General features: G+C 40.3%; 1 protein-coding gene across 1 annotated transcript in view; it reads left to right on the plus strand.

Annotated features, from left to right (window-relative positions):
- Nucleotides 1-12,534, plus strand: part of NCKAP5 (NCK associated protein 5) — a gene marked incomplete at both ends in the record, with an annotated part of 327,343 nt that extends 314,809 nt beyond the window's left edge. Inside the window, one exon of the mRNA XM_084209164.1 lies at nucleotides 12,253-12,534. Coding sequence (XP_084065290.1) covers nucleotides 12,253-12,534 — 282 coding nt within the window. The remainder of the gene's footprint in view (nucleotides 1-12,252) is intronic.
- Between the last annotated feature and the right edge of the window lie 1,446 nt (nucleotides 12,535-13,980).

The following is a 13,980-nucleotide window of genomic DNA, read 5'->3' on the forward strand; positions in this document are numbered from 1 at the left end:
GCCCACTCTCTCTCCTCCACAGCCAAAAACTTTCATACAAAGCAGGGACTTGGGATTTCAGCTATCTCGTGCCATTCCTGGCAGAGATGTCTGTGGGAAGCAGAACTTTTGCCTCCATATCCTGTTTCTCTGGTAGGCAGGGAGCCTGGATGTCAAAGGATAGAAAAATCCAGATTTATGAATGCAGCATGACGTGGATAATTACCATTCATATTTACTCAGGGGGAGAAACCACTCAGAGTGCACAGGCCCCAGGGCACAGAGCACAAAGTCAAAGATCTCCATGGGTTCCACAGTCTCTGGACAGCCCAAAACCCTGGGGGTTTACCAGGGCACTCCCATAGGAGTGAAATCATCAGCAACTCCATTTCATACATCATAGCCTGCCTTGCTGCTGCTGGTGGCACTAGGATTTGCTAACCTGTGCTGAGCCAGTTCTGTGAGACTGCTGGGAGTTTAACAAACGTATTTCAAATTGTATTTTGGAGAAGTCTCAAGCACGGGGGGAACTGGTCATGTTCTGTTCGTTGCAGCAGATGGCATCCCATTTGGTGTTTGTTAGCTTTGTTTGCAGCTCAATATTTTGTTTCTAGGGGAACTCAGTAAGTTAAATAATTTATTTCTCTAATGCATCAAGAGTCTGATCCAAACTCTGCTAAAGTCAGTGCAAAACATTTGATTAACTACCGTGTTCAGTGGATTAAATGCCAGGTTCTGTATGTTGAAGAGTATTTCAGATGCTCCCTAGTGAGAACCTCTGTGAGGCCTCTGCCTTTCCATGGAGAAATTTTTGCCTGCAAATAAAAAAAATACTCAAATACATTCAAAAAGCTTAACAGACAGGAGTGCAGGACTGTGGAGATAGGGATGGTGTTCTGGCTGAATGTCCAAATTGCTAAGCCTCTCTTGCTATTAAATTCCCCATTTTTTAAATAAAGAATATAAATAATACCTTCCAGCTGCATTTGGAATTTAATCTGGTACTGTTAGCAGGCTCTTTGAGAGCTTTGAAGGCCCCATAGCAGCACTAAGCAAATAATCATTATCACTTAATATTCTCATCAAGCATTCTTGCTCAAGATGGGATCTTGCATTACAAGGGCTAACCATAAACACATTGCTCCTCTGATGAGGAATTTTCTGAATGTCAGGAGCAAATTCACCCCCTGATCCTGCAAAGAGTTTTTCATGGGCAGAGCTCCAGCACCTTAGCAGTCCTGCTGTCCATACAGGGCTCTAACCATGCCTGTGCATGGGGGAAATTGTCATTCCATTGTTACAAGTATTTGAATCCTGAACAATCTAAGATATTGAAGAAATTAACACTTAAAAGGGTTTTTTTCTTTGGTATTCTAATAAATATTTAATGTCTGCTCATTTTCAGCAGCATTTTTTCAGATTATTCATTCACTAGTAGGGCCTGGCAACTGCTTTGTTCTGTATTTTCACCCTGATTTTCTGTTTGTATCATCTTTGGGCATTCAAAAATGAGTGTGCATTAGCTGTACAGTGTGTCTGCATGAATTCCAGTTGTATTTTAGTCCTCCTAGTGGCCTGTTATATTAACAATATTCCAGTCTGTGTTTAGGCATGGGAACACGCTCTGTATCACCAGCACCTCGCTGCAGTTGCAGCACTGATGCTGCAGTAACACTTCTGCATTGCTAAAGGCAATAAATCTCCTAAAGCATTTGTCCAACTGATCCAGTCACGTGGCAGCTGTCACTTCTCACTCTTCTCTTTTTAAATAGAAATTGCAGTGAAATCAATGCAAAAAAAAACCCCAAACCTATTCTTCCCCTGCAGGAAGCCCACTGTGGGAGCAGGAGCCTATGCTGCTTCTCCACACCAAATTCCTTCTTCAGTCATACCCAGCAGAGGTTTTCTCACAGCCAGACAAGGGGGATCAGAACTCACAAATCCAGGGTTCCCAATGTATCTTTTCACTGTGCCTTCTTTCTCTGAAAAAGCCTCAAAAGCCTTGCCAAAATATCACCTCACAACCTAGGGAAGGCTCTTACAGCCCGGGTGGGCTCAGCACAAACTTCCCTTTCAGGTCCTGTAGATGCTTAACCTGAGCTTTGCAGGTATCCAGGGAAGCTGGAGGTGGAAAGGTTTGTCCAGCACATGTGTTTGAGTTTTCTGTTTCAGGGCTGTGCCCCTCACAGAGATTTTTCAGCCACTGATGGCTCCTGCCAGGTCCCAGTGGGACACATTCTGTATGCCTGGCTGGGCCACCGAGTAGGAGAGAGCTTCTCATGACCAGAAACAGATGTACTCGTTTCTAAAAGATGAAGTAAACACATCTAAATCCATAAATTACCGAAAATTCCCCTCGGATCACAGCCAGATGATATGCATGTTAATCAAAATGGATATCACTTCTTTAATTCAGTGAGGAGACAGGTTCAGCATTTATAAATCTCCTGGCTGTAGGAGCTCTCATCTGCATCTGCAGCAGTGGTCATCTTGGTGCCCAGCACTGCTCTGCTGAATTGTGATTATTTCTAATCATTCTAATTCTTAATTTTCCTAATAATAGAGAAACAGTGTTTGTTTTTGAGCATCCTTTAGCATTAAAAAAGGACTGTCACGTGCCATCAGCATTTCAGACAGGAATTGCCTATTCCCTGCACATGCCCCAACGTGCATTTTGTGCATTCTTAGCTTTTAAATTGCATTTTTTACCTGATTGTCTTCCAAAAGGGTTTCTAAATTCTTGATTAACTTTTGGGTCGGCTGTTTAATGCAGTGTTTGGTTAACTAATTCATGTAGTTGTTTATAATTATTGCCTTGCTATAAAATCATCCTAATAGAAGGTTGGGGGGTTTTTGTTTTCTTTCCAGTAGAATAACAAGTTATTTTATTATTCAAACAAGGCTTACTTCCTGCTGTTTTCAATAAGATTTTTAATAAATATGTAAATTTAAAAATTAATTTACTGCATACGTTTGGCAGCATGATTCTTGAACTGACAAAAGTTTGATGGATTGTAAAATTATCCTCCATAAAAATCATCAGTCACAGTAAACAGAATTTATCAGCCTCTGGTAATTCTACAGCTTTTTCTTCATCTTATCTCCTGTTAGGAACTCACTTAAAGTTGATTATAATATAGTATGTTTCTAGAAATGTAATTCATTCATATATTAATTAGATTTTAGGTTAATATCCCATCATGGAATAGGACATGAGCCAACAGTGTTTTTCCTGTTTTTGCAGAACTGCAGTAGAGAACCCTTGATTACTGTTCCCATGTGGTTTAACCACCAGGACTAATCACTAATCAAATTCCAACAACATAAAACGGAACATCCTTCATAGCATTTATTTTCTAGCTGACTTATACTATAGGCTTTTTATTGATACAACTTGCTGTACTGAAATGAACTAAAAATTGCAAGAGAGGATTTATCCTTCTACTTTAATTTGGTTCTGCAGCCTGTGCCTGAAACTCTGTCTTGGGTTTTTGTGCGTGTTGTGCTGCTGTCCCTGAAATACTCTGCCCTACAGCAGAGATAAATTGTTTGCATAAATTTAGAAGGTCCATGTAGATGAGTGTACTGTTATGTAGGATTTGTTAGAAGATGAACTTAAAACATGGGTTTCCATCTGCAATTCATGCCTTGCTTGAATCAGTGCTGGATCTCAGCTCGTAACATCAGCTGGAGAGGTGACAAGTGCAGTCATGTAACCAGCATCATTATTTGCATCTGTTGTGTCCCACTTTTCTCTGACTACAAAGGAACTTCTCTGGTCTCATTGCACAGTCAGGAAACAGTGTGCATGTGCTTCAGGCTGCTGCAGATTGACTGGGAAGGCAGCTGGGCTCTGCCCTCTTCCCCTGCTCCTCCTGGAGCATTCATCCCAGTGCAGGACTGCCCAGCCCCAGCCCCTGAGAGTGCAGAGGAAGGCACACCTAGTGGGTTTTCTCAGAGCCTTTCAGAAGCCAGGTGTCACAGAAGGGAAAAGAAAGGGCAGTGGGTGTTGGTTAGAATCAGTAGAGGTAAAAAAATCTCTGCTATGTAGAGTTGATTAAAATCTGGAGTGGAAAGGGAAATGTCAGCTTCAGGCCCCTAAAATGAACTGTGTTTTTGGACTGGGGTTTAAGCCAGCTAATCCAGAATTTTTTGAGGATGAAGAAGACCCCATTTCCAAATTCCAAAATGTTGACCTCTGTATTCCTGGTGAGAGCTTTAGTTCTGATGTGTGTGCACTGTGGACATGAAGGCTCCCTCTGCAGCAGCTGGGCGTTGTGGCCACAGAGAGGGGAACTGATGGGTCTGGAACGATTGTTTGTCTCCTCCCAAATTTCCTTCCTCCTCAGAGGCTAAAAGTAAAAAAAACACCCTATTTGCTGTGGAACTTTGTTTAAACCACCTCCCTGAATCATTCTGAGAACTTGCAAGAAAGGACATTCCCTTTCCTTCCTCTGCAGGTCTTCCAGCAGAGGCTCACGCTCGCTGAACTCTCCGACAGCTCAGCCCTCTCACTGCCCACCACAAGCCAGTCTTCATAGCTGGGAGAATTATTCCTACATGGTTCTGTCATCCTGCTTGATTTCCTCTTGATCCTGCCACACAGCCTTGCTTCTTCAGTGGTTGCACTCAATGATCTTAAAGGTCTTTTCCAACCTAAACAGTCCTGTTATTCCATGATTCTCTTTCTGCTGCTTCTGTCTTTTTACCCACAGCTCAGCTGGATGGTCACAGGCTATGAATCTAGTCCAGTGCACAAAAGACAGGATTACTAGTGAGGAAAATCCCTACCCACTTGCAATTACCTTTTGCAGAGTACAGTCCTGGAGTGCAATTCCATTTTTCCAGTTCCAGTATTCCAGGTGAATGACATCCAGACATTACAGGCCAGGAGCTGAGGCATCACCAGAGAGAGGGGGGATAAGTGTCTTTGCAACTACTAAAATGAATTGTCTTATTCAAAAAAGCCAAAGGTGGGAGATGAAGACAGGGAAGAACACAGCTAATACTCAGGAACAGTACTCTGAGAATAGTTCAGCCATGCAGAAAAAATTACTCTGATTACTGAAAATGTCAGTGAGATTATATGTTATATGAGTACAATCCTGCATTTACCACGTTGGAGAGGATTTTTTCTCATCAGTCAAATGGGAGATAGAACCTCTATCTTTAAGAACTGCATTTGGTACTGGATTTGAAAAAAAAAAAACCAAACAACTTCAAGCTGTACTTTTTTCCTTTCCTGGATTCAGGTCCATTTAAGTATCCCAATTTTAAAAAAATCAACTAAACCTTTAGTCTAGGATAAAATTGATAAAATTGCAGCCCCTTTTTTGTACAAAGCCCCTTCTTTATTGAAGCAATCAGCCATACTTTCATCAAGGAGAGGATAACTGCTTTCATTCAGTGGGACAAACCTCTGTATATTTAAATTCTGTGAGGTGAAATACAGTGTGGTGACGACTGAAACAGTGAAGTTATTTAGGACTGCATAGTTCCAGCACCATTTGGTTATCACTGACAACATAACCCTTCTTACAATTCTGTCAAGGCAGAGTACTGACCTTCAAAGGGTCAAGTTCAGTCCCTTTGTCACCAATCTTACCTTTCAGTAGGACTTTTCTTCACTGCTGTTTTTTTCAAACACTTGAAAATCAGAAAAATTTGCTATTTAACTCCCTCTACAAGTAAAGCTAAAAGGATCTCTGAGAAGTTAAGTGAATCCTATGCATCTCTTGTTCATTTTCAGTCCATCAGGTTCTAAAAACTGAGTAACAGCTTCCTTTCTCACCATGGATATTTCTTCCTTAATGCCTTGTGGTGAGCTTCTGATTGCACTAAGCACTGCTTTTAGTGGGCAGATTCCCTCTGTGAGAAGCAAAATTGGTGATTCTGCCAAAGTGAACAGAGTGAGGCTGTGCTTTGCCTTCTGGAGAAAGTCCTGGTGTTTAATTGCTTTTCTTTTTAATACATTGCCTCAACACACTTGGCTGAGCACCAGCACCATTATCACTTTCCAAGGTATTGCCACTTAGAATTGTATTTTCTTATTCCTTTTTAAATAAACTTTCTCCATGCAGAGTTGATGCAGCCAGTGGCCATTCTGAGGCACTATGAAAAAACAGCATTTTTGCCATTCAGTTTGTACCTGAACAAAGGCAAAAAACCTGGGAACTCAGACCTCAACATCCTGGTTTATTAAATTATGCCAAAGTTCAAAGGGGGTTGGTATAAACCTAATCAGGTCAAACAGTCTTGTCATGTCAAGGAAATATTCATGTATGAGGATGGTAATCTTGGCATTAGAATGCTGAATGTACTGAGTCATCTCATCATTTTATGAAAATCCTGCTTTTCAAAGCATAAGGCCCAGCTCACTAAACTAAATTCTTTTATCTCCTTTTAAACCACACAAGAACTGAGGCTACAGACAACATGTCTCAACTCCTCAGTTCAGGAGGCAGTAGCTGTTTGGTCCAGCTCTGCAGCTGTGGGTCATGCACAGGTTGTGCTAATCAGCTGCTTTTTCTCCAAGGTAATTCACTCACAATTCAGGATCATGAGAAATGCTCTCCTTGTGATACTGAAATCTATTTGTAGATTTTTATACTCTGAAATGCAGTAGGTAAACTTTGATTACATAGTCATGGTTACATTACCCATAATGCCATCAGGGGATGATGCATACCAGTGTATATCTGGCTCTCCTATCAGCTGCTGAACTTACTAATGAACTTAAAAATGCTTCCTAGCAATGCATTTTTTTTAACACAAAAGAAGCTTGCACTTATTGTTTATCATGGCAATCTGATGTGTGTCTCTGAGAATGTCATTATCTGCTGCAGCAAAATAATTTTGGGATTTCTGCTCAAGTAGAAAAAAGAAAAATGATTCATTATTTCAGAAATTATTTTACTGTCAGTCCAGAAAATAGTTGAAAGCTTCTGACAATGTGCAATGGAGAGCAAGGCTTATCTTATTATTTAAAGTTATGCTTTAAAGGGAAAGAGGTTCAAACATCCCATTTTTAGCTCAGCTGTAATGCAGCAGAGGTCACGCAGTTACAGCTCTCACCTTTGTAGTTTGCTGGATGTGGCTGTGTAACTATTTTCACTGCAGAGTGTTACTTGTTCACCTGATTTTCAGTGAGATCTGGAGATTGTTCACCTTGCACAGAGAGCCTGCATGGCATTCTGTCCTGGCTGGAGGACAGACAGCCACTGCCCAGCCCTTTCCATGTGACACCTTCTACTGCAAACCAGTGTGACACCAGAGCGTTCAGTGAGAGGTTACTTCTGATGAGACCAGTACATCTCTGGCCAGAAAACTGCCCTGCATCTCCTTGCTCTGCAAGAAGCTGGGAATGTGTTAAAATTGTCCCACTAAACAGGTTATGTATGAGCAGCCCATGGTGCTGCAGCAGCACATCCCACTTAGAGCCCTGGTGTCATAAATACAAAGCAGTTACAGGAGTGAGGGGATAGCTAAATTGGAAGAACTGTGAATTTAAAATAAGAAATAGTGGCTCCTGGGATCAAGTTTACCCTGAGCATATGCAGACAGAGTAACAAGCAATTTTCAAAAAGTAAAATCTAGAAAATTGTTTTCCCTTGCAATAAAGTTATGAGCAATAACTAAAAAAAACCAAAAGGGAACATACTTTGTATCTTCTATTAGAGATCAGATCTGAAACGAAAGACCTTGAGTTATACAATTAAGTATTGATTTTGCTGATCTATGTTTAATTCTCATAGCAATTTTGTTGTTTTTACCCAATAGTGTTTTGCAGTTATACTTCACTTGAAGCAATGCCCTTCTTGCTTTCGTGTTAATCTAAAAACTAAATTGCCCAATGCATGAGAGACATAAATAAAGTTCATTTTATTCCTTTTTGTAACTGATTCTGAGCTCCTTAAAGTGCTGGTTAACTAAACTTAGCTGGAAAATACATTTATCCTGCAGAATGTTTCATTGCTATTTCTGGCTCTGGTGGGACTCAGGAGCATAGCCTGACCTCCAGATAACCAAAGCTTCTGTGTGTTACCACATTCCAGAAATGGCCCTGCTGCTGCTTTCCTTCCTGCACACCAGTGTGGGGTCCTCTGTGCCTGTGAACCAGCCCATCCTTCCCTCTCCTCCTTCCCACCACACCTGAGGAATCCCTGTGCTGCTCAAAAGGGCTGCAGCTCTTCCTGCTCCTTGATCACACAGCTCTGAGAAGGCATTCTACCCACATGTAACCTCTCATTTTTACAGTTTGGAGAGAACCTAATTTGATGTATTAATGTAGGAATAACACCTATTTATAATGTATCAGTGTAACTGCAGGCTAGTTTTGTTTTCCTAATTTGCTGTGCTTGAAGTGACATGCCAGATTTTATTACATCACTAATGGGTTTTAGTTATTCCCTTTAGGATGTTGCCAGCAAAGAAACATTATTCTGATTCATGACTCATGGGTTTGTTTCAAAGTGATGTGGCTCGTGATGAATGTCTGTGTATGTCAGGAGGAGTTTCTCCTCTTCTGACAGCTGGTCACTGCTCTCAGGTGGTGCAAGGCACCCCTTACTGGGCAGGTGAGAAACTCCAGCTGTGGGAAGCTCTGCACCTATACAGTGGAGTAGAACAAAAAATGCTCCCCATACCCTAAGGCCATAATGGTAGAGATTTTCCATTCAAAAATACACTTAGGATAAGTAAAAGAAGCTAACCATTGATCTGATTTAGGGTGCTGGGCCAGAGCTGTTACAGAAGCACTGTGAAAACTACAGTTCTGCACTGAACCTTAATTTCTTTTTTTTCTATTATCTGTCTCTTGTAGACCAAAATCTCTGACTACATGTTTTTTGTCTTTTCCCTTAATTAATGCTTAGGAAAACATATAGCATCCCCACCAAATGCAGCACTCACCAAATGCAGCACTCACCTTGTTCTCAGGACAGATCAGAGCAGTCAGCACAAAGCCAACCCTGGAGGGCTGAAATGGTTTTAAGCATTTCTGCTGAGAAGGATCCTGTGAGAGCAGGCACGGGCTGTTGGTCCATCTTAGCTCTGAGAAGAATCAGGAGTCTTTCTCTTTGCTGTGGGGACAAAACCCCTGTCCACCATGCAGAAAGCCACTCCTGACACAGGAGGGATTTGGGTGGAAAACGTGGCTTAGAGGTGAGGTGCTCTCCACACCTCTTACAAATGTCACCCAGCCCTCCTGGTGTGGAGCACACCCACCTCGTGTTCCCCTCTGCAGAAGCAGCTGCTGAGTCACTTCAGTGTGACTCTCAAATGCATTAATGAACTAATTGCTTTAAAATAAACAATGCTAACAGCTTTGGGCTAACCCTTGTTCTTTGTTATAGCTGTGACTCTGCTGCAGTCAATAGCAAATCCACATAAAAAATCCCAAAGATTCTATGTAAACACATACACAATTTATCAGTCAAATTCTAACAATAGTTGTTTTGGTTTTGCCTTTTGTTTCATCTAGCAGCTTTTAAGGGTGCCATGAATAAGAAGAAACTTATTCAAGGACGAATCCAAATAAACACTCTTTGGTAATTTTTTACAAGTTGAATCCATAGTAACTAGAGGAAAAATTCTTAACTTGGGTTAACATTTCTATTCTGACACACACCAAGGTTAAAGAAATGACCAGTGACTTTCTAGCTCTAGGAATGCATGTAATTGTGAGAGAAAATTATTTGTTGATTGTGCAGATTCTTACATTAATATCTCTGCTTAAAATTTTAGTTTTGCTTATGAGTTTTCTTCTATGTGCTAAAAAAAGGAAGCTTCAGGTTTTTTTGCAGAAGTGTGTAACTGGGCATGAGCACACCTAATAAGGACAACTCTATGTCCAAAAAAAATACCCATCACTTATTTCTGAATTGTTTCTTGCTTTGGTAATAAATTTTGCTACCACTGTTAGAATTAGTTTTCCCTTTAAGTCCTGATGCATTGTAGAGGTACTGTTCACTACTCAGGATCTTTTGCCAAAAGGTTTCTCTGATGGGCTTCAGTTCACTTCAATTTCACTTAATTCAATGTCTTTGCTTAAAATTTTTAGAGCACTTTTGTTCCCTGCAGTTTCTCTAATGTACTTTATAAAATAAATGAGAAACTAGAGTGTGATTAAAGTAGGAGCGTAGCCTAGGTTGTGCTTGAAGGATGTAAAAAAACTATTGATACTGCATATATGCAGAATATACCAATGAATCCAATCTGGTCTGGCCTGAGGTGTAAATCCATCCTTCAGAAGGATAGCCAAAATCCTCCTCTGATTGTGATGCTTCACCCAGACTTCTCTGTCCTGCAGATTCTCCAGGTGCTCCTCCTGCCCAGGAGTTGAAATTGGCTCCATTTGAATCAATAAGAGTTTTATCACAGGCCTTACTGACTCCAGTATTGAGTCCTGCAGTCCCAAGTCTGTGCTAACTAGTCACATTCCATTTATCTAAAGAAAAGCTGTGAAGTGGGAAAATTAGAGACAAAAAAACATCATTTAGTCTGCCATATAATAAAGTATTTTAGGCTTAGCACTCTGAAAAGCAAAAAGTGCTAACGTGTTATTGATGCCATGGCTGAGAATATTCTCATCTGGCCTACATAGAAGTGAAACAGCTTTTTCAGTATTTCAATTGAGGGCAAAGGGGAGAGCATTTTAAGGAGAAATTGTGAAAAATTTCTATTGTAGGGTCCTAAATTTGTGCTCATTCCCATTACCAAGGGTTATATTCCTCTATCTCGGAAAACATTTTAATTGCAGATATTGAAGACCTTAGTTTTAACTGTCATCTAAAATTAGAATCCAACACAGCATTCCCTAAAACCTTTTAGACTCAAGATTAATTAATGCACCAAACAGAAAATGTTCATTTGCTAAGACTTTAGGATCTCCTGTTGCTTTGCTTAAGTTTGTTTGAAACATTTTCCAAAAATAGGAATCTATTCCATGCATTGTCATCTTATGAAATGTGACAAGATCAAAGCAAAAACAGTCATTGGGCTGGCATTTCAATTTTTATCTAAGTAGCCATCAAAACAAGCAATCAAACTCTGTAACAATTTGTCTTCCCCTTGCCAGAGATTTCCAAGGAGAAGCAGCACAGTGTGTACAACATTTCACTGACTTGAAGCTTGAGCTCTGCAGAAAATTCTAAGGGCCCTTTACAACTGCAGATGTAATGACCCACAGCATCCTCACATCTGCCCAAGCCACATCTCCAGTGTGCCTAAAGTGCCATCTCATTTTCTAGCTACACAAAAATGTTGATGCCTTGGATTTCCAGTAATTTACTGGTTCTGTCTTTGCCATCTGATGGCAGTTCCAAAAATGAGGAATGGCTTTGCACTCTGATGGCATATCTCAGAATGCTTGAACCTTATCTGCCCAGCAGGTTATTGAATGCTGATTGTAAAATGTTGAATGCTGTCCCATATATCTCTGGTATATAACCTGATCTGTAAGAGGAGTTAGTTACTCAGATTTTGAAGCACTCTGTATATGACCAGCAGGTCATTTTTATTGAGCTGCTCCCTACACAGTTCCCTAATGATTCCTTGGTCAGATCTCTGATTGAAAATACCAGTAGCTAACAAAGGGATACAATTACTCTGGTACAATTCTGCTGTGTGTTTTTAATATAATGTGCTAATACATTGTCCAGTGTTCCCACAGAATTACACCACTTCTGTGAGAAGTCCTGGCCAATATCTGATTGATTCTGGTCTGTGGGGATTGGCCCAGTTCAGTGCAATATCCTGTCTTGTTGCTTTCTTGTCTATTAGAGAGGGTTTGGGTTTGTGGAAATCAATAGGCTTATACATGCAAAATGTGAAGCTATTCCCTAGCAAGTTTCATTTGCATCCTTAATTTATGGAAAATGCTGTTTTCTCCTCTGCACTTTTTTTTTTTTTTTAACTTACTTAAACAAATACCTGTTTAAACATACCCCCCAAAGTATTCATGCAGGAGAAGATCTGAATTGCTGTGGGGATGCTGGAGATGTTTAACTCATGCATAGCCAGGCTCTGCTGCTTAGGACATTAATAGCACTTGAGAGTTACATGAATGGAGTCCTATTTGTCTTAGCAGAACCATTAAAGTTATGATTTATCCTAAAATGGACACTAATGTTCTATTTTAATCATAACAGTTATTTAAGCATCTAAAAATCTATTTCCTCTCACCCTGTGAACTTTAGAAAGATGGTAATTAATGGTGTACAATAGGATAACTTTTAAAGGAATATGCTTCCAATATTTCTCTTACTTTTACAGAAATTGAAGCAAACTGAAGAAACAAAAGAAGATTCCCACAATAGAGTATCTAAAATGTCCCTGGAGTCTCTCAATAAATTTAACAGCAATAATGTACTTTTATTAGAAAAAGAGAAGAACTGTCTGAACAAGGTTGAAGGACAGAAGGAAGAAAATGGAAAGAAAGAAGCAGCTTCCTTGAGTAGCTCGGGTCGGCAGGATGTGGACAACTTGGAATCCCTGAGTGATTCCCTGTACGACAGCTTCTCCTCTTGTGCCAGCCAAGGCTCCAACGAGGTTTAGGGACATTCCCATGGGCTGCAGCACGGGATGGAGCAGAGGGTGAGCGTGGAGTGAGGAGGGAGAGGAGACTGTGCTTGGCAACTCCCCCTGGAGCTCGCTGTGCTCACATCAGGGTGTTCTGACCTCCCACCACACAGCAATAAGGCAGGGCAGCATCACGGTGGTGCAGGGGACTCAACACGCCCAACACAACGAATACACAGAATAAAGTCTTAATTTTGCACTTTTGTGAATATTTGTACAGTTGTAAATACCTTGGGAAAATATATTTGTAGGGAGATACACGACAGCAATAAATATTAAATTGGTGCTATGCTCCTGTAATGGCAGATTACTAACTTAAATAAATTGGTGTGAATATTAACAAGAAAAGTTAGTAGATTTTTTTAAAAAAGAGTTATAATTGTCCTAGTCTTAAAACTGTGTGTAGAAACGCTGCATTACCATAAACTTGAGCCTGCCAGGTTGTCTTTAATAAACTCTCGTGGACTCCCTTTTAGAAAGCACATTTTATTTTTTCTTCTTAGTGCAATTCCATTCAGGTATTCTAGGCAAACCTGCATTTCAGTTATTACAACTTCACAACAGGTGTCTTATTTCAAAAGGGTTTTGACTTTTGACATGGCAAGAAAATGAATAGATTAGAAGGCCTGATACTGCTGGCATTGGCTTCATCAATCATGCACGTAACTGTTTGAAAGATCAGGGTCAAAGCAATTCACTGCTGACACAAACAGGAGTCCTGTAGGAATGAGAACCAAATCAACCACCCTGTACTTCTGACTGCAACGTGGATTTTCAACGTCCACCTCCTCTGTACTCTACTCATTTCCCATCAAATTATAAATGTACCATACTGTGTTATCTTTTCTAGTCTCTGTTTGGTCTTAAGTAAATTCTGAACGCTAAAATTATTTTTAAAAAAAACAACTTCTGTTTGTGACACGCTAAGATGTTGGTGCTAACCAGTCCTAGTTCAAACATATCTTGGAGCAGGGGGATTGGGCTCTATTGGGTGTTTTTGTTTTTTTCTACAAAGGTTGTTTATATGTAAGGGAGAGTCTATTTCAAAGGTTCTGTGTATTTTTTCTAGATGTGAAGTATTTATAACTGCTTTTTGTACAGCAATTGTAAACTAGATATATTTGAAGTATTTCTAGACTCTACAGTTTCTTTAGCACATGCTTGTTAATCTTTGAAATATTGTATGATCAGTGTTACTATTTTGTGCAATTTGTTATATTTTAATTCATTTCTGCCGTAAACTTGCATCGTCTTTTTCAACATTTAAGAAATTTTCTTTGAAACATATTTCGTAAATAAAACTTTTCTTGCCTAGCGGTGCCTGCTGAGGGGTTTTGGGAAGGGGATGCTGTGATAGCTTGGGCTGGGGTCGGGGGGTACCCACCGGGCCGCCCCCGCTCCGGGACAGCGCACGGGCGGGCA

This window comes from Fringilla coelebs, assembly GCF_963513975.1.
Source record: "Fringilla coelebs genome assembly, chromosome: 7".
In the NCBI taxonomy this organism is placed as follows: Eukaryota; Metazoa; Chordata; class Aves; order Passeriformes; family Fringillidae; genus Fringilla; species Fringilla coelebs.